The 20,020-nt window shown below is 41.7% G+C and overlaps 1 protein-coding gene across 1 annotated transcript in view; it reads left to right on the top strand.

The window, feature by feature from the left end:
• LOC128467394 (3-galactosyl-N-acetylglucosaminide 4-alpha-L-fucosyltransferase FUT3-like) overlaps nt 1-11,998 on the top strand; it is a 29,612-nt gene extending 17,614 nt beyond the window's left edge. Inside the window, exon 2 of the mRNA XM_053449037.1 lies at nt 10,786-11,998. Within this exon, the coding sequence (XP_053305012.1) occupies nt 10,903-11,937 (1,035 nt within the window). The 5' untranslated portion in view covers nt 10,786-10,902 and the 3' untranslated portion in view covers nt 11,938-11,998. The remainder of the gene's footprint in view (nt 1-10,785) is intronic.
• Nucleotides 11,999-20,020: the final 8,022 nt, after the last annotated feature.

The raw sequence follows: 20,020 nt of genomic DNA on the forward strand, positions 1-20,020 counted from the left end.
TGTTAGTGTTACATAGCTTATGTTACTGTGACGTATACCTTTTATGGTAGGACTGGTGACACTGGTGTTTTTAAAAATCTTTTTTTGGTTATACCTTTTAATAAACATATTAATAAAAGTCATGTTTTAGGGTGGGGTTATAATAAGGGTATTTTTTGATCCCGGGAACGGGATTGGTTTATTTGTAGGTACAGGCACAGGCTCGGGTGCAGGTACAGGCACAGGCTCGGGTGCGGGCCCACTGGCAGGTAAGCCCACTGGCAGGTTCAGGCACAGGTACAGGCTCGGGTGCGGGCCCACTGGCAGGTAAGCCCACTGGCAGGTTCAGGCACAGGTACAGGCTCGGGTGCGGGCCCACTGGCAGGTAAGCCCACAGGCAGGTTCAGGTACAGGTCCAGGTATAGGTTCAGGCACAGACGAGGCCCACTGGTAGGGCGGACGGGAATGGAGGCCCACTGGTGGGGCGGACGGGAACGGAGTACTACCGGGCCAGGCATGTGTACAGGTTCATGCACGGGTACAGGCTTATGCTCGGGTACTGGATCATAAACTCTTTTAAAACGGACGTCCACCGCCATACAGTGTATGGTGGATGTTGACGCCCCAGGGATGGGCCAGACACGGCCCCTGATGCCGATCTTGGCGTTACTGAACGCCTCGACATCGATGCATTACAGCAACGCGGTTTAAGCGAGGAAAGTGATCTTTCTAAGCTTTTTTGATTTAATGACGCTTCAGGACCGTTAAAGGTCGTCAACAGGCCATTTTTGCCTTTATCACCATGTAAGTTATCGTTTTATTTTTTTTGTGCCATTGTATTTCATCTGCTAAAATATTGGTATATATATTAGACTTGTGCATTCATTTGCGTACAAACCTTCTTTTTAATGAAAATTGCCTGTTCCATGTGTTTGTACAAATCGTCGAAAACGAGGACCATCTCTGACGAAACTGACAAAAACAAGCTGCAAAGGTGCAGAAAAATTGTCAGGATTTGTCCATTTGTCACCATGTGTATCTGCCACTGTTACAAGTAATTTTGGCGCCATTTAAATCTATTTTGGTGCTCATTGATAAGGTAAAGTGGAAGGGACTGTGTGTAGGAAGGTACATATCAATGACTGGGTAGAAGAGTAGAAGTAGCCAAAAATGGGATGTTATGGCTGCTAATTGATGGATCCAACCGGGGGTGGACTGACCCATCAAGCACTCAAGGCATGGACGGGAGGTTCGGAGAACTTCAAGGGGCCCAGTTAGGGTCAAGCCTCAATTCGGGACAATGCACTTATGAAGTGTCTCCTTCGTGAGGCCTCTAGCTCGGGCGGCAGAGCAAGGAGACAGAGGCCTGTCTGCAGGACAAAGTCGATTCATGCTGGGCTGTTTGGGGGACAAAGATGGCAAGTCCTATGTGTGTTATCCGGGTGCTGGTCAGGTTCTATGTGGGCTGTGTGGACACCGGGGCTGGTTTAGGGTTGTGCAACCTGTGATCTATGCCTGTAATTTAGGGGGTTTTATCTATATCTGTAATATGTCTGAGTTTTTAAGTGAATTCCAATTAATCTATACCTGCAAAGCTGGGTTTGTGTGTTAATGTGTTCATCCATATCTGCTATGCTATATTTCCATACATTATTTATGTATACCTGCAAATACAGGGTTTGTATGTCTTATTCAGTTGATCAATACCTGCAGTGCTGTTTCCATGTGTTTATTTGACCTATACCTTCAGTGCTGAATTTACATGTGATTTCCAGTTTATCTATACCTGCAATGCTGGGCTTGTGTGTTCTGTTGATCTATATCTGCAATGCTATGTTTCCATACATTATTATTGTATACCTGCAAATATAGGATTTGTATGTCTAATTCTATGCCTTCAGTGCTGAGTTTACATGTGATTTCCAGTTGATCTATACCTGCAATGCTGGGCTTTTGTGTTCTGTTGATCTATATCTGCAATGCTATATTTCCATACATTATTATTGTATATGTAAGGACTTACCTGCCTCTCCGGTCCTCCTCGGCCGGCTTCCCGGGCAGCGAGTACCACCGCTACCCGGTCGGCGTCTTCACCGCGTGTAGCACCGTGTGGTCAAAACATAATATTACACGTTACATCTGTAACGTCTTCTTATAACCTTGGGTGACCTCCTTAATGCAGGACACACCTCCACCTGTCCCTTTTTAAACCTGGACTTCCTCTTCTGGGTCACCCTTGGTTGGTGTATTCTGTGGTTTTCCTGTGCAACTTGCAGTAACTATTTCTTCGTTTGACCCGGCTTGCTGACTTTGCTCCTGTTTTCTGATTTGGCTCCTCTTCTCTGATTGTTGTTATTGACTCGGCTTGTTTGACTACTCTTCTGGATTTGATTCGGCTTCCTGCTTTACTGGTTACCAGACCTGATTCTCGGTTCCAGCTCTCCTGGCTACTCCTAGTTCCTGTTTGCCTGGCTCACTTCGCCATCCGGGGTCCTCCTCATCCAATCGTTACAGTATACCTACAAATACAGGATTTGTATACCTGCGAAGATAGCTTATGCGCTATTTTATGGTAAAACATGGAATAAAACCAACACTACCAGTGCAACCACAACTGCCCTTGGGGTTTCCAGTACCGTTAGTACTGGCAGCAGTCTCCAGAGGAAAGAGGGGCAGCAAGCAGTGCCACTGTCAGATGATAGCAGCAGATCTATTTTTGTCCCAAAACATAGGAAGAAGAGGGAAGATCTCCAGCAGAAAGGGCATTCTGCCCAGGTGGAAAAGAAGATGCTCAATGACCATCATGGTTGATGACAGTGTTGATGATGACAATGACCTGGATTTAGATTACGAGTCAGACTTGAGAGGAGACAAGTGACACATCTTCTAGAGGAAGGTCCACAGGGGCGAACATTATCATGGCAAGATGCTGAATAAGTAAAGAGGTCCTCCAACAATAAGTGAGAACAATGGGATGATTGAACCTGAAGTGGAAATTAACTGTTTGGTCTTTGGACTGACTGAAGTTTAAAATCTAGCACTATAGCTCTGTATTACTAAACATTGATTTGAAGCACTTTGATTCCACCACTGAGGATTTCACAACAGTTGTAATATCTAGCACGATAGCGCTGTTAAAATGGCTAAAACCACAGGTCATTGACATAAAGCATCAGTGAATATTATACAACACCTGTATGCTACATCAGCAGATTCATATTGTTCTTGTTGTTTTTAGATAGAATATATAGCACACACTGTGCCATTTGGCCATTTTGAAGTTTGACAAGCACAAACTGATTTACAAAGCACTGTAATTGATGCTGCTGTGGATGTTGATTATACATTTTGTAACTGTAATTGAATATTAATAAAAAAATATAAGAGAAAACAAATAAAATACAATTTTTGCTTGATTATAAGACAGCCCTGATTATAAGACGCCCCCACCAAAATTTGAATATTAATTTAGAAAAGAAGCCTAAATATGAGACTACCCTATATGAAAAAATAGTTTTACTAGTAAATATTAATGTCAACTATTTTTTCATATTTAACACCTTAAGGACCAGGACGTTTTTTACTTTTTGTTCCCTTTAGGACGGAGGCTGTTTTAACACTTTTGTGCTTGTGGTTAGATGTAAATTTCTCCTCACACATTTATTGTTTTTTCAGGACAAGAAAGGCTTTCTTCAGATACCATTGTTTTGATCATATTGTCTAATTTCCTTTAAAAAAAATATTAAAATATGATGAAACTTTGAAGAAAAAAACCTTTTTCTCACTTTTATTTGAAAAATCTTTTACTAAAGCTAATGAAAAAAACTGCTAAATAGATTCTACTATTTGTCCTCAGTTTAGAAATACCCAATGTCTTTATGTTTTTTTACTTTTTCTGCAAGTTATTGGGCAATAAGCATACCTGGGAACTGGTATTGCCGGGTGAGCACTGCTTCTCCTGAAACCTCAGGGAGAATGGGAGCGGGTCTTGACACTCCCCGCCCATTTTTCCTTTAAATGGGGGTGTCTCCCACTACCGTCAGCAGCAAATCTCCCAACGTCAGCGGGAACTCCCCCAACATCAGCGGGACTGCCCACCGACGCCAGCAGGACCTCCCACCGATGTGCTATTTTGGGTATCTTTGAAGCTGGCCAATGCAATTTACCCCATCAAACCATATATTTTTCAAAAACTAGACACCTTAAGGATTTCAAATGCTGGTATTTTAACCATTTCCATACACTAATTCTACTATCACCCTTTGTCAAACTTTGTGGTAGTAATTTATTTTGTGTTTTTTTAATCACAAAAATTGCGCTTCAGGTAGGGATTTACAGCTCCTGGTATACGTCACTTTCAAACAAGATGTTCAGCAACATCTTTCGAGTACAGTGATACCACCCATGCATGGGTTTGTCTGGTATTTTGGGGGCTAAAAAAACACATTTGGGAAGTGGGCTTTCCCCCCCCCCCATTTTGGTCAGTCTGTGCCTATGCCCAGTGGCGGCTGGTGGGTAATTCCAATGGGGGTTCACAATATATACATTTTGAAAATGAAATGTATATTTACCACGTAATGTACAGGTTAAAATACATATCCCTAAATTAACCCTAAAGACCCCATCAACCATAACTGCCCCTAAATTAACCCTAAACACCCCATCAACCATAATTGTCCCTAAATTAACCCTAAACACCCCATCAACCATAACTGCCTCTAAATTAACCCTAAACACACCATCAACCATAACTGCCCCTAAATTAACCCTAAACACCCCATTAACCATAACTGCCCCTAAATTAACCCCCACCTCTCCTAACTTTTAGCAGCCCAAATATTAATTTTATACTTACTGTGAGATTAATTGCTGAGCAGTGTGGACGCTATAAGGAAAGGGGCGGGGCCAATCGTCAGTGTGACTGCAGGAAGGGACTGTGAAGCAGAAAGTTGTTAGACCCACCTCCTGGCTTGCGTCAGTCACTGGGGAGGGCGGGGAGACTATGGGCTGGACGGGGAATGTGTTGGCTGGGAGCTGACAGCTGGGAGTGCCTCCCCCGTTCACCTAGCTTTTATTGTGCGAACAGGGTTCAAATGGGTGGCTCAGCCAAATTGGGTCTTTCTTCTATTGCACACGCAATAGGCATAGGCAGGCTAAATCAGGGGACAGGAGGCTTCCCAAAGCACAAAAAGAAAAAAAGAAATTGCAAAATTCATCAAAAATCCATTTTAATTGCACTTTGAGATTTCTTGTGCGCATGTGCTCCTATGGAGGAGCCTCCACTGCCTATTCCCTATCTTTGAGCCCGGCCACTCCAATTTACCCCATCAAGCCATTCATTTTTTTTAATTAGACACCCCTTCAGTATTTGAAATGCTTTTACTTTTAACGCTTTCCATGTCAAGATTTTTGGGAAGATACAGCACTAATTTTAGTCCTTGCTCATAATAATAAACTTTATTTTCTTTATCTATTTTATTCTTTTTGGACTTTTTTTTACATTTTGCTGGAACTGGATGGTTCCTCTGATGCATAATTATTTTTAAATGTTAACACTTTTTTTAGCTTTTTTTCCATAGTTTTTTTCATTATTTTCAAAATATTTTACCAATCACATAGTTCACATAGACTTGTATAGTTGAATGCAGTACCTGTATTCAACCTGCAAGTGGAGCCAGAGTTCTCATGAGGGTCTGGAGACCCTCTAACAAACTTTTCCAACTTTGTTATTTTTTTTCAATGTCGTGCTGCAAAATCACTCGCAGTGGCGGTTGTGACCGCGTCCTGGGGTGAGTGTTCGGTGTTGCTGAATGCCTCGTTATGCCTTATACCCCCTATATGCCACTCTCCCTCTCTAAAATGCCAATCTGCCATCTGAAATGCCTTATACCCCCTATATGCCACTCTGCCTCCCAGATATGCCTTTTAACGCCCCTACATTCCACTCTGACCCCCAGATATGCCTTATACCCCTATATGCCACTCTGCCTCCCTGATATTCCTTTTAACACCCCTATATGCCACTCTGCCTCCCTGATATACCTTTTAACCCCCTATATGCCACTCTGCTTCCCTGATATTCCTTTTAACTCCCTATGCCACTTTGCCTCCCTGATATTCTTTTTAACCACCTATATGCCACTCTTACCCTCCCCCGACTTACTAGTGCACCCCTAGACTTGTCCCCCACGCTTCAGATTCGTTGGCGTCTAGTGGGGCAGCCGGTGGAGGTCTCAGACGACCTCCAGTGCTACTGCCGGCACTCTATGAATGAGCACCGGAAGGTCACGTGATGCCGGCGCTCTGTCATAGAAGCCTCAGAGGAAGTGCCCGCAGCAGTTGAGGTTGTCTGAGCGCATCTGCCATGGAGGAGGATCCGGGTCCCCTGCAGTGCTGCAGGGGATCTGGATCTTAGTCTTGTGGTCAGACCTCTATTTGAGGTCTGATTAGAAGATGACCTCGAATATAAGAAGATGGTTATTTTTCAGAGCATTTGTTCTTGAAAAAAACTTGTGTTATAATTGAGCAAATATGGTAAAATATGGCAAATATGGTAATTTATCTACTGACTGACTCTCCTGAAATTAGTATTACAAGATAAAGTTTTAAAAAAATAATGGAAGACAGGGTAGGCAGTAGGCACTGCCAGCCAGGGCAAGGGCACTGCAGTGCCAGTGAGGCACTGTGTGCAGTAAACTGTCAGCTCAACAAAAATCCTACCTCAGTAGAGTAGTAGAGTACACTGTGAGAAATGACAGGCTGAGGCTGACCACCAGTCTCACACAGAACAATCTCTCTCTATAATGCTCTGATGCAGCACAGTGTTGCAAAAGCAACACTGAATAGATCTTCTGCAAGCTCTGCTCTTATGTAGGCTGTCTTCAGGGCCGGACTGGCCCACCGGGATACTGGGAAATTTCCCGGTGGGCTGGTCGGTCCGTGGGCCGGGCGGCCAGCAGACCAAAACACCCCCTAAGTGGCTGCGAGCAGCATTGAAAGCGGCAGCCGGGCCGCCTTCTTCGGCCGCCTTCTTCGGCCGCCGTCGCCTAATGAAGTTAAAGGAGCTGGAGTGCATGCACTGCGCCGCCCATTGGCTGTTCCTCAGCACTTCGTCCCAGGCACGGCCATTGGGCGGTGCGTGCACACCAGCCCCTTTAACTTCATGAATGCTGGCCTCCACCCGCTGCCCACACTGGACACCAGGGAGTCAGAACCAGTGGTAAGTCGGCGGGGGAGTGTTATAGGGGGGCATAAGGCTTCTCTAGAAATGCCTTTTAACCACCTATATGCCACTCTGTCCCATGATATTCCTTTTAACCCCCTATTTGCCACTCTGTCCCATGATATGCCCCTGGCATATAGGGGTATAAGGCATTTCTGGAGGCAGAGTGGCATATAGGAGGTTAAAAGGCATTTCTGGAGGCAGAGTGGCAAGCCTGGAGGCAGATGTTCATAACTGGGGGGCAGGTTGGTGAATATTTTTCTCAATCATAGATTTTCTTAAACATGAAAGAATAGTTTACATGAATTAATAAAGAAATAAAAGTTTCTTACAAGAATATCGTGAAGAATAATGTCATCACTGTTTAAATGAAATGGAACTTTTTCATCTAAAATGTTTGCAGTAGCAAATGTTTTGATTCCATTATGTCTAATGTATTTCATTTATTAGGGCCTTTTAACACTTTTGCTTTCTGGCATTTGAATACAAATAATGTTTTATAGTTATTTGTATGGCAAATAGTGTGTCTCGGGTATTTATTAGGGGTCCGTGTGGATATAAGAGCTCGAGATAAACTATATGGGGCTGGTCTCCAAATGTTTCCAGGGCTGCTCTTCAGTCCCAGTCCGGCCCCGGCTGTCTTCTTTTTCTAGAAAACACAGCACAGAGATTGGATGAGCCCTTAGATGATGTCATAACAGTGAATGAACAAGGGAAGATCAGCTCACTCAATCAATGCCCCTCCTCCTCTTCGGAGCAATCACAAGGTGATCGGGATAGGGAGGTTGTGTTGTTAAATGCCTTGATATTGAGGCATGTCAGCAACACCGATTACACTTAGGGAGCAATTGCTGATCACTTCCTAAGCTCTGTTTTAGTCGGCCTCCGTCATAATTTTCATCATGGAAAACATGCAGCTGACGAAAACTATGACAAAATCTCTTCGTCAACAAAATTAACACTGTACTACACTTGGTGGTAAGGGCAGCTATTCCAACTGTAGGCTTTCAAAACTGACTGAAAAGTACCATAAGATTGCAGGGCACTTTCACTACAGCGTGCAGGGAAGCAAGCACTTGAGGGAGGAGCAGGAGAAGGCAGGCCTACCCCACCACAACCTACATCAGGATGTAGTCACCTGCTGGAACTCCACTCTGGACATGATGGGACGGATCCTAGAGCAGCAGCGGGCTCTTCATTCAATGTCCTCTGAGTAGAGCATTGGGGTGTCCAATCTCTTGGGCAGAGGATAATGGGCATTAATGGGGCAGGTCCTGAAGCCTTTTAGAGATGTGACTGAGGACTTAACCCCAGACAACATGCTGGCAAACCTCTCTGACCCAATGGTTAAAGGCAACCTTGAAATTATTTTAAATGTTAGAAAGCATGTTAAGTGAAGGAGAGATGCAAGAGTTGTAAATAGTAACTTCCCAGCAGCAGTGGTAGTAGTGTCAGCCACATGTCTTATTCCCAGCAGAGCAGCTGCACTAGACCCACCAGAGCTTCAGCTATTTGGGCAGCGGCCCTTGATACTTTGGTGGGTACTAGTACTGTCCAAGCTCCCCAAAGTCAGAGTAGCTCCTCTGAGATTATGAAAGCTTATCTCGGGGAACTGTCACGACCTTCTGGTACTGACCATCTACGTTATTGGGAAGAGAAGGCTGTTGTCTGGTTCAGCAAGTGCTATCATGCCCAAACACCAGCGATGAACGCGTGAAGGTTTTCTCAACATACTAAACCCCCTGAGAACACAGCTTTTTCCAGAACTGGTTCAGCAGATAGTTTTTTTTGAAAAATCAGTCTTCTCATATTAGGCTACCCAGCACTCTATATTCAAACTAATGAGTGAGGTCTAGTGCTACTGCTCTGTCTCCTTCCTTACTCTGACTGATCATTTTTGTTAATTTTGTTAAATTCAGTCCTGCTCTATGAGACTGCATGTGCCTACCATCTGCCAGTGTCTACCTGCCCAGTGCTCTAGTACTGCTACTGCACCTCTTTGACTATTCTTACTCTGGGGGAACATTTTTTGTAATTTCTGTAATGTTGTGGTGAAATATCAGTCCTGCTCCACAGGGCTGCATGTGCCTATCACCTGCCAGTGCCTGTCTAGCCCCAGTGCCCTACTACTGCTACTGCTATACCTATTTCCATATAAAAGGTGAGTCTGTCTATCAGTGCCTGTCCTGTGCCTTGCCTCTGTGACCCAATCCTATTCCTTACTTTAACGATCAAGTCTTGTTTTTGGAGGAGATTTAGTCTTGTTGCTGGAAATGTTTGTGTGCAAGTGCCTCTCCTGTACCCTGTGGTTCCCATGGGCCTCACTGTCCTTGCATACTCTGGGGAGATTAATTTTTATTCATTTTTTCTAATATGTGGTATTCGGTCAGCCAGTACCTGCCCTGTGCCCTGCTCTGCCTCTGTGACTCAACCTCATTCCTTACTCTGGGGGATCAATTCTTCTTCTTTTTATTTATATTTAATAAAGGTGTGATTAAACTACACAATTGCCTTAATCTGGTTTTTGTAGGCCCTTACAGTCTTGTGGCTGATGTGTCTCCCTGACCCTGAGCCTCAATGCCCTTCCTTACTCTGAGGGATCAATTCATATTCTGTATTCTTATACAGGGGAGGAGGGTTCAGTCTTTCTGCCAGTGCCTGTCCTGTGCAGCCTCGAGGAGGAGACCGAGGGGCGCCGAGCGGTTGTCGAAAACTTGAGCGACCTCTTGGCGCCCCTCTCTCTCCTCTGCGTCTAGCGCTTCCTCCGGGCTGCAAAAAACAAACAAAAAACAGAGTTTCAATTGGGGGCTGGTGACTGCCGACGCCACTGTGAGCAGTTGGCAGCCCCGCGTGCCGCTCATTTGCACCCGTGCCGAGCCCTGTTCTAGGGAAACAATACTTCTTTTTTTCTACTATGAGGAAAACTATCTGTTTTAGGCAACTGTGCTGTAAAGTATTCAAATTAGACATGTTAATAATTTATTTTTATAGTTTAAGAAAATGCAAAGTGAGTGAACAAATGAGCTTTTCCCTGTTGGTATTGCATGATGGACAGTTGTATTGCTCCTACACAGCTGTTTCTGTTTCAGATTACACTATTATATATATTTTTTCTTCCCATGTACATATGCGCCCCGATTTCTATTGGTTTTCTGTTTCAGTTAATGATTGTGTTTTAACCTATATATTAAATACATGATCATTAGCACATGTTTGGTATAATCATACACTTAACTTTATGCCTACAAAATGTCTGCAGGTGTACCTAGAAGAACTGATGACATTTTGAAGGCAAAGGTTGGTCACGTCAAATACCGATTTGATTTAGATTTTTCTTCTATTCACTCACTTTGCATTTTGTTAAGTGATAAAATTAAACTCTTCTCATGTGTATTTTTGAAATCATTTTTACATTATATAATTTTTTCACACCTGCCTGAAACTTATGCACAGTACTATATGTACCTTGCTTAGCTATTTACTCTTCAACTAGTTGGTTTGCAGAGTCTTGTGTATCCCCTGAATGTAAAATAAGTATGTAATTAATCCATTAATTATTTTTTTTTATTTTGTTTATGTTTTAGTAATTGAAACAAAAAGGTCAACAAAGGACGAGTTCTACAAGCAGAAGTACTTAATGAAATTGGTCACCATCTAACTGCTGACTTACCTTCTCGGGACTCCATATAAATTTATGAAACATGAAAAAAATCTTCTTTTTCTTTGTTCTACAGGTTATAATTTCATACACATTATTTACATTAACTACAAAAAAGAAGCTTAGTGACTTAGAAAATGTTCCTTCCTTGTCAAAGGAAGTGACAAATGGTCCAGACAAGCCTCTGCATATTATACTGCTATGGACATGGCCATTTCACTATCAGTTCCAGCTCAACAATTGTCCGCAAGCTTTCGATGCACTTGATTGTTTCTTTACAGTCAACCGTAGCTTTTATTCATCTGCAAAGGCTGTTGTTATCCACCATAGGAATGTGTGTAATTCTAAAGCTCAATTACCTCAAATCCCAAGACCTCCTAATCAGTACTGGATTTGGTTCAACACAGAGTCTCCATCTCATAGTCCAAATCTAAACTTCATGGACAATCTTATCAACCTTACTATGTCTTACAGGGCAGACTCAGATATCTTCACACCTTATGGATGGCTGGAGATGAAAAATGAATCTCAGAACTTTACCATTCCTAAAAAGACCAAGCTTGTAGCCTGGGCAATCACCAACTGGAATGGAAATTCCCGAAGAGTGCAGTATTATGCAGAACTAAAAAAATACATAAATGTTGACATATTTGGTAGACAACGCATGCCACTGTCAAAGAGTGGGCTATTAGATACCATGTCCAAATACAAATTTTACCTTGCGTTTGAGAATTCTATCCATCAAGATTATATCACAGAGAAACTCTGGACAAATTCATTTCTTTCGGGGACAGTGCCGGTAGTAATGGGTCCAACCCGAAAAAATTATGAACGATTTATACCTTCTGACTCATTTATTCATGTAGATGATTTTCCTACTGCAAAAGATTTGGCTTCTTATCTACATGAGCTAGACAAGGATGATCAAAGATACCAGCAATATTTTAACTGGAGATCTATGTATCAGCCAACAAAAAAACGTCGATCTTGGGTAATTGAATACTGTAAGGTCTGCAAAGCAGTGAAAGAAGCCCCTGTCTATAGGATTATTCCAAGTATTGGTGAATGGTTTAAGTGATCATGGTATTAATATTTTATGCATGCAATGATTTAAAAAAGGCTTTGGGAACAACTTGTTTTCATGCAAAAATGTTCTCAGACCTCAAAGACAAACAATGAATCCCTTTATGACCAGGGCAATTTAAAACTATGGAAACAGAGTAATTTACATGTTTTTACTTTACACCTTTCTTCATCTGCAATTTCCACCTCAATGAGTACTCACAAAACCTATGATTTTTTAAGCGTAAGTAGGGCCTCCCTTTGAAATTATATTCATATATATATACTGTATTTGCTCGATTATAAGACGAGGTTTTTTCCAGAATTTTTTTTTTATCTTATAATCGGGGTCGTCTTATAATCAGACCTCAAATAGGTCTGACTATGAGACTAAGATCCAGATCCCCCGCATCACTGCAGGGGACCTGGATCCTCCTGTCTTATGCCCCCCCCAACTTACCAGTGCTTCCGACTCCCCGGTGTTTTGTCCGGGCAGCGGGTAGACGTCTACGCGACTTGCGTAGACAACTTTCGCTGCAGTCGGAAGGAGGTGCGGTTAACAGCGGTGGTTGTCTGCGTCCATCGCACAGACCTTCCCTGGCTGTCAGAGATCAGAATTCCCTGAGTTCTCTGACAGCCGGGGAAGGTCTGCGATGGACGCAGACAACCCCCGCTGCTAACCGCACCTCCTTCCGGCTGCAGCGGAAGTTGTCTACGCGAATCGCCTAGACCTCTACACGCTGCCCCGGCTACGCACCGGGGACTCGAAGCACCGGTAAGTTTGGAGGAGGGAGGGGGTTAAATGGGGGGCATAAGTCATTTCTGTAGGCAGAGTGCTCTGTGAAATGGCTTTTAACCCCCTTAATGCCACTCTGCCTCCAGAAATGCCTTTTAACCCTCTATATGCCACTCTGCCTACAGAAATGCCTTATACCTCCCTATATGCCATCCTGCCCCATAATATGCCTTTTAACCCCCTTAATGCCAGAGTGGCATATAGGGGTATAAGGCATTTCTGGAGGCAGAGTGGCACATAGGGGGTAAAAAGGCATATCATGGGGCACAGTGGCATATAGGGGGTATAAGGCATTTCTGGGGCAGAGTGGCAAGCCTGGGGGCAGATGTGCATAACTGGGGGGGCAGGTTGGAAAAAAAAGGAAATAAAACCAAAATATTTTTCTCAATCATAGCTTTTATTAAAAAAAAATAGTTCACATAGTTTACATGAATTAACATTTACTGGTAAAACTTTTTCCTATTGGGTCGTCTTATATTCAGGCTTTTTCTTTTTTTCATAAATTAATATTCAGATTTTGGGGGGTCGTCTTATAATCAGGGTCGTCTCATAATCGAGCAAATACGGTATATGGCATTACTTTGGTTTCCCCTGTATAGTAAAAAGGAGACTCCTATCGTTAACCCACTGAATGCAGGTCTGTCATTGGAACTATAGGAGCTTACACATGAATTTGCATTCATTCAGCCTAGTGACATGGCAGGAAACAAAATCAGGGACAGATCAAACATGTCGCTGCCACATGAAGATGATCCCCTGCCAACATTCTCAATGACATTACTGTCAGGGAATGCATAAAATCTTTGACTTTGTCTCTGTCTGTCTTAAAGAGTTATTTTCCTCTTTCTAATTTAGTATACCCACAGAAATATACTTTTTATTTGGGACAAGTAGGACTTAAAAGAAAAAACACATCTATTATCCACAGCTTGTATACCCTTTTTTGAAAACCATCTTGGGTTTTTATTATGCAAGATATTTTACGCTGGAAAGAAAGTGTATTATATTTTAGCATATCACACTCACATAAACACAAAATGGAGTCAGAGCAATCTAATTGACGTGCCAGGACCGTCATGGCTTTAAACGGCGTAGATAGCTTTTTGCACCCAAGCGGTGTTGCTGTAATGCCTCGATGTCAAGGCATTCAACAACACTGAGATCGGCATCAGGGGCTATGTCTGGGCACTCCCCGGGGCGTTCTTTAGATGTCATTATAACTTGTGTGGGTTCAGTAAACGGGAAAGCATTACATTACAGCTAAACATGAGTACCGCAGAAATGTTAACTCAGCAATTGTCATGAAGTTGTTAAATCATATAGGATTTTATTTTCCCTCTTTTTCTCTCAATGTTGAGAACAAAGAAGCATTGATGAAGATAGATGCTTCAACATGCATTTCCTGAATAAATAAATGGTAAGTTTCAATTAGACTTGTGCATTCGGCTTCGGGCGAACATGAAAACGAACACGAAGAGTCCGTTTTTTTGTTCGTTCCGAAGAAACGTAGAACAGAATACAGTGCTGGCAAAATGTAGGCAAAGACGAAGATGCACAACCACAAAGAATCGTTTTCGCAGCGCAACCACCAAAATGTCAAACAGGAGTGAGCTGATCCAATCAGCTCGCTCTTGTGACGTCACGCTAAGGGTCTCGTCCAATGCCTGTGCTGCTGTTTTTTGAATTCTGAAACCGCCTTTATAAGACCAGAGCTTGCCTGACAGATCTATTCATTTTTCGCTGTGACTGCTTTGGCAACACTGCTGTGCTGCATCCGAGCGTTACAGAGAGAGATAGTTCTGTGTGAGACTGGTAAGCCTCAGCCTGCCATTTCTCACAGTGTACTCTTCTTCACTTCAGTTCTACTGAATTAATAATTACTTACTTAGTTAATAATTTAATAACTTTATAGTTCAGCTAATCTTATTAGTACTGGTGCTGCAGCTCTTTTTTAAAAGAGTTTAGGAGGCGATCAACGATCACCTCCTAAACTTCAATGGTGTCGCTGGAATGCCTCGATCAGGAGGCATTCAGCGACACCAAACACTTACCCCAGGACAGGCTGTGACCGCTCTGGAGAGCGGTTACAGCCGCCACTGCCGGTGATCTTCACCATCCGCAAGATGGCGGCCGCCCTGTAAAAAAACATAATAAAGTTGAAAACGTTCGCTAGAAGGTCTCCAGACCCTCTAGAGAACTCTGGCTCCACTTGCAGGTTGAATACAGGTACTGCATTTAACCATGCAAGTCAATGGAGCCAAGCTTTCTAATCACAATGTGATTAGTAAAATATATATATATATATATATATATATATATATATATATATATATATATATATATAAAAAAATATATATGGAAACAAAAAGCTTAAAAAAAAAAGTGCTAACATTTAAAAATAATTATGCAGTGATGTCACCAGAGGAACCATCCAGTACCAGCAAAATGTGTAAAAAAAAAAAAAACTAAATAAAAAAAAAAAAAAAAAATAATAAAAAAATTATTATTTTGAGCAAGTGCTAAAATTTCAAAAAAAAATCTCAACATACAAAAAGCACTTCAAATAACCAAGGGGTGTCAAATTTAATAAAAAATGGCTTGATGGGGTAAATTGGAGTGGCCGGGCTCAAACATAGGGCATAGGTACAGACTGACCAAAATAGAGAAAAAAAGCGCACTTCCCAAATGTGGAATTTTAAATCTCAAACAACCCGACAAACCCGTGCATGTGGGGTATCACTGCACTCGGGAGATGTTGCTGAACACACATTGGGGGGTTGTTTGATAGTGACGCATACCAGGAGCTATGAATTCATTCCTGAAGTACAATTTGTGTGGAAAAAAATATAAAATTAAATTTTGGGAATTAAATACCAGCATTTGAAATACTTTGGGGTTGTCTAGTTTTCAAAAATATATGGTTTGATGGGTTAAATTGAAGTAGTCCAAAGAAGAGATAGAGGCAGAATGACCAAATGACCACCTGAATTACGCATGTCCCAAAAGTAGCCTTTTACCAGCCAAACAATCTGACAAACCTATGCATGTGGGGTATCACCATACTCAAGAGATGTTGCTGAACACATATTGGAGTGTTGTTTGACAGTGACATATACCAGGACCTTTATATTTATAACTAAATTACAATTCGTGTGAAAAAAAAATATTACAAACTATTACAAAGTTTGACAAAGTGTGGTTGTATAATTAGTGCATGGAAAGGGTTAAAATACCAGCATTTGAAATACCCTGGGGTGCCTGTTTATCAAAAATATATGGTTTGATGGGGATTAATTGAGTTAACCGGCTTCAAAGATGTTCCAAAGAGGAGATGAAGGCAGAATTACCAGATTTGGAAAAAAAGGTTTGGAAATCATAAAACGCTATGCAAAAAAACATAAAAACATTGGGTATTTCTAAACTCAGGACAAATAGTAGAATCTATTTAGCTAGTTTTTTTTTACTTCCTTTTGTAGGTGAGTAAAAGATTTTTCAAAGAAAAGTCATAAAAGGTGTTTTTTTTCCAATTTTCACCATGTTTTATTATTTTTTTTATAGTAAATAAGGTGATATGATCAAAACATATGGTATCTGAAGAAAGCCCATCTTGCCCTGAAAAAAACAATATATAACATGTGTGGGTACACTAAATGGGTGAGGAAAAAATTACAGCTGAACACAAGGACCGCAAAAGTGTTAAAACAGCCTCGGTCCCACAGGGTACAAAAAGAAAAAATGAGCCCGGTCCTTAAGGGGTTAATTAATATTTAATTTTATTTCATTTGTTTTGCTCACCTCAGTCCATCAGTGAAGTGAACTTGTTGGGCTAGTGAGTGCAGCCGCATAAGTGCTGTGTTCTTTTTTGATCAGCGAGCAGTGACGTTAACTGTTTTGGAAAGAAGAATATTTTCTCATTTTACATTTGTTGTGGACATGGATTGCGTAGTCCAATGTTAGTGATTCACGTCACAGACGCAATATCTGTATCTCCCTTTGGATAACCACTCCCCTAACTGTGGCATACATTACAATATCAATTAGTTCTATTGTTTAAGAAGTGCATTACCTCTACCACCAGGTTGCACTAGAGAGTGAGTGATGATGTGTACATCTATTGTTTATCTAAGACCATAGATAATGGCTACCTACATGAAAAGCCATGTGGGCTATACCAGGAACAATGGGATATCAGGAACACCAGGAAGAAGGGGGAGGAGCAGAGGAGACTGGAAGGAGAGGAAGGAAGCAGCATGGCAGAAGCTAAGGGAGCTGCAAAAGTTTGCCAGAGAAAAAGTATGAAGTAGAAAGCTGCTCTTCCATCTTGGGCTAGTTATGTGCCAAGAAGCTAAGACTAGTTTAGTGCCTAGTATTGTAACTAAAAATTAGAAAACTACTACTGAAAGAATCCTTTAAAGTCTTCTATATGATCCTGGGATCTAGAGCCATTTTGGAAACTGAACACCAAAGGAGTCATTTGATATGCTGATACTCTCTGAAGTTAAGTACATATGTTATCAAAATGTTATTAGAATATAATTGTTGACTGTCTGTAGCTTTGTTATGGTAACCTTTTTCAATATATTGTTTTTACCATTAGAGGTATTAATAAAGTATATCATTATATATCAAACCATCTGTTGGTATTCGTCTTTACATAATTTAACTGTATTCCTGAATCAAATTTATTGTTGTATTATTAGATGTGTTTTGTCTAAATTGTGTATTTAAATATTAGCATAATTTTGCATAAAACAGGCCACGACCACAACAACATTTTATTTAAATTTTATTAAAAGTACCCTTAGTGTTTTGCTCACATTAGTCCATCAGTGAAGTGAACTTGTTGGGCTAGTGAGTGCAGCCGCATAAGTGCTGTGTGTTTTTGTTCAGCAAGCAGTGAAGCTGTTTTGCTGTTACATTTTATTTTCTAATTTCTTTTCAAGAAAGATTGACTGTGTGACGACAACTGTACTAAGCAAAGCTTCAAGGTACTAGCTGTATTATTAAAGAACAATAATTTAGCACATTTTTGTAGAGTAAGCAGAAGTAGGACAACTATATCTGTCTGCTTCTGTATCTGATTTAAACTAAAAGTTGTTTAGCACCATAATATAATTTAATAAATAATTCTAATCTTTAATCTTAATCTGTAATATATTATATAACATAATATAAGTAATTCGAATTCATAATCTATAATATAAGTAATTCGAATTCATAATCTATATTCTATAATCCATAATATAAATAATTCTAATCTATTAATATTATATAACTTAATATAATTCATAAATCATATACTGAATCTGATTTAACCTCACTTTAGCTTAGTGGGCTTGAGAGCGTCTGCCTAGAGTTAAACTTAGAATAGTAAGGAAATATAGCTTTAGGATAGTAGTAGGCTAGGCTCTTAGGCCCGTGTAAACTTAAATTAAAAATAAAATACTGCTGTCACGTACAAGTAGTTTGGAGACACCGTAGTCAGGTAGGACTCCAGGACAGAACAAGGTTAAACAAGCCGAGGTCAGGATTCCGGAGAGCAGGATAGTCGTATAACGTAGCCGAGGTCAGGATTCAGGAGATCAGGATAAACAGTATACGTAGCCGAGGTCAGGATTCAGGAAAACAACGAAGTCAGGTAAGCCGGGGTCAAACACGAGAAAACGGAATAGGAAACGCTATCTGGGTACTAGCACAGGGCATAGACAACCAACAGAAGGCAAATGCTGTCATAACTGAGGAGGTTTAAATAGGAAACCGCATGGGAAGTTCGAATCTCCCGCCAAACCGTCATGACGTCACTTCTGGTGTACGGGAATCGCGGCCATTATGAGTGTGGCATAATCTCCCTTCATATATGCCTGCAGTTCGGGAGCGCCGAAGCAGGACGCCGTGTCCCAGGAGGTCTGCCTCTCCTGCGCGGCAGTTCAGAGGACGACGGCGGAAGCGGCAGTGCGTTGGAGGGGGGGTCTCCCTCTCCTTCGTGGCGGCTGCTGCAGAGGTGGCCGTGTGTTGGAGGGGGGTCTCCCTCTCCTGCGTGGCAGCTGCTGCGGCAGCGGTGGCCGTGAGTTGGAGGGGGGTCTACCTCTCCTTCGCAGCGGTTGCTGCGGCGGCGTGGGAGCCGAGGACAGGTGAGTAACAACTGCTAGTTAATATAAATAGTTAATCTTGAGTTAATAATTTAAATAACTTGAGCACTTTGGCAGATTGCACACAACAGTACAGTGCAGTTGTGCATAGTTTTACTTTTTCAGCAGTAGCACTGAAGAGAAACTTCCTCTAATTTTTTTGTCTTTCATTTTTTTTTCTTTTTTTTTTTACATTTTTTTTAAAAAATTTTTTTTTATAGTTTTAAACACTACAGTACACACACAAAACAAAATTTGAAATGAGTCCTCCTTTTGGGACTAAGGAGGGACAAGCTCCATCTACCACCACCACCACCAGTTCTAAGATGCAGTCTTTGCTTCAGTCTAATTGGCCAAGTAGGCCAAGCTCTCGCTTATCGTTTGGGGAAGCATTGCTTGAAGGATCATCAAATAAAGGCACCACAAGCAGGCAGTAGTAGTGCTGCTAGGCCCACAAGCTCTATGTTTTTTTTACGGAAAGCCTAAAGCACCAGAAGCACGTTCAAAGTTAAAGGGTAGCACAACTAGTACTTCTACTAGCCCAGTGAGTAAAAAGAAGTGCCTTTTGCCCCAAGCAGCATCTTCCTCATCCACAAGCAGCATGCAAGGTACCAAGCAGAGCCAAATTAGCAGCAAGACTCAGAGGGGTTTTCCCAAACCAAAGCGATCTCATTCCTTCGTAGGGAAAACCACCACCACCTCTACCACCACTAGTGCTGCACCTACTGTTCCTACCGGTACCCGCCACACCATGTCCTCCTAGCACCTCTAGCAAGCCACCAAGTCCTTACAATATTTTTGTAAAGATAGTTAGAGAGAGGGCAATACATAATGGAACTCCACCCAGCGAGGTACCAGAGGAGCCTGAGACTGAGAGGCCAAGTGCAGAGTCTGTTCTTCCTGCTCGCACTACAAGTCATGATATCAGTCTTGACGTGGCGGGTGAGCTTAATTATGCTTTGGCCAATTCATATAACCAAAACCTCTCATTTATATTATGTTTATATATTTGTTGCCAACTTTATTAGGGTGAGAAGCGCAGACAGTATTTTGTTTTATGTATACATTGTACAGCCAACACACTGTATTTGCAGCATGCTCACACTGTTTGGTAGGCCTCATATTATGCATTTGTATTATTTGAGCCTGAGACTAGCTTAGCGCACCGACATTTT

This window comes from Spea bombifrons, chromosome 10 (genome assembly GCF_027358695.1).
Source record: "Spea bombifrons isolate aSpeBom1 chromosome 10, aSpeBom1.2.pri, whole genome shotgun sequence".
Classification (NCBI taxonomy): Eukaryota; Metazoa; Chordata; class Amphibia; order Anura; family Pelobatidae; genus Spea; species Spea bombifrons.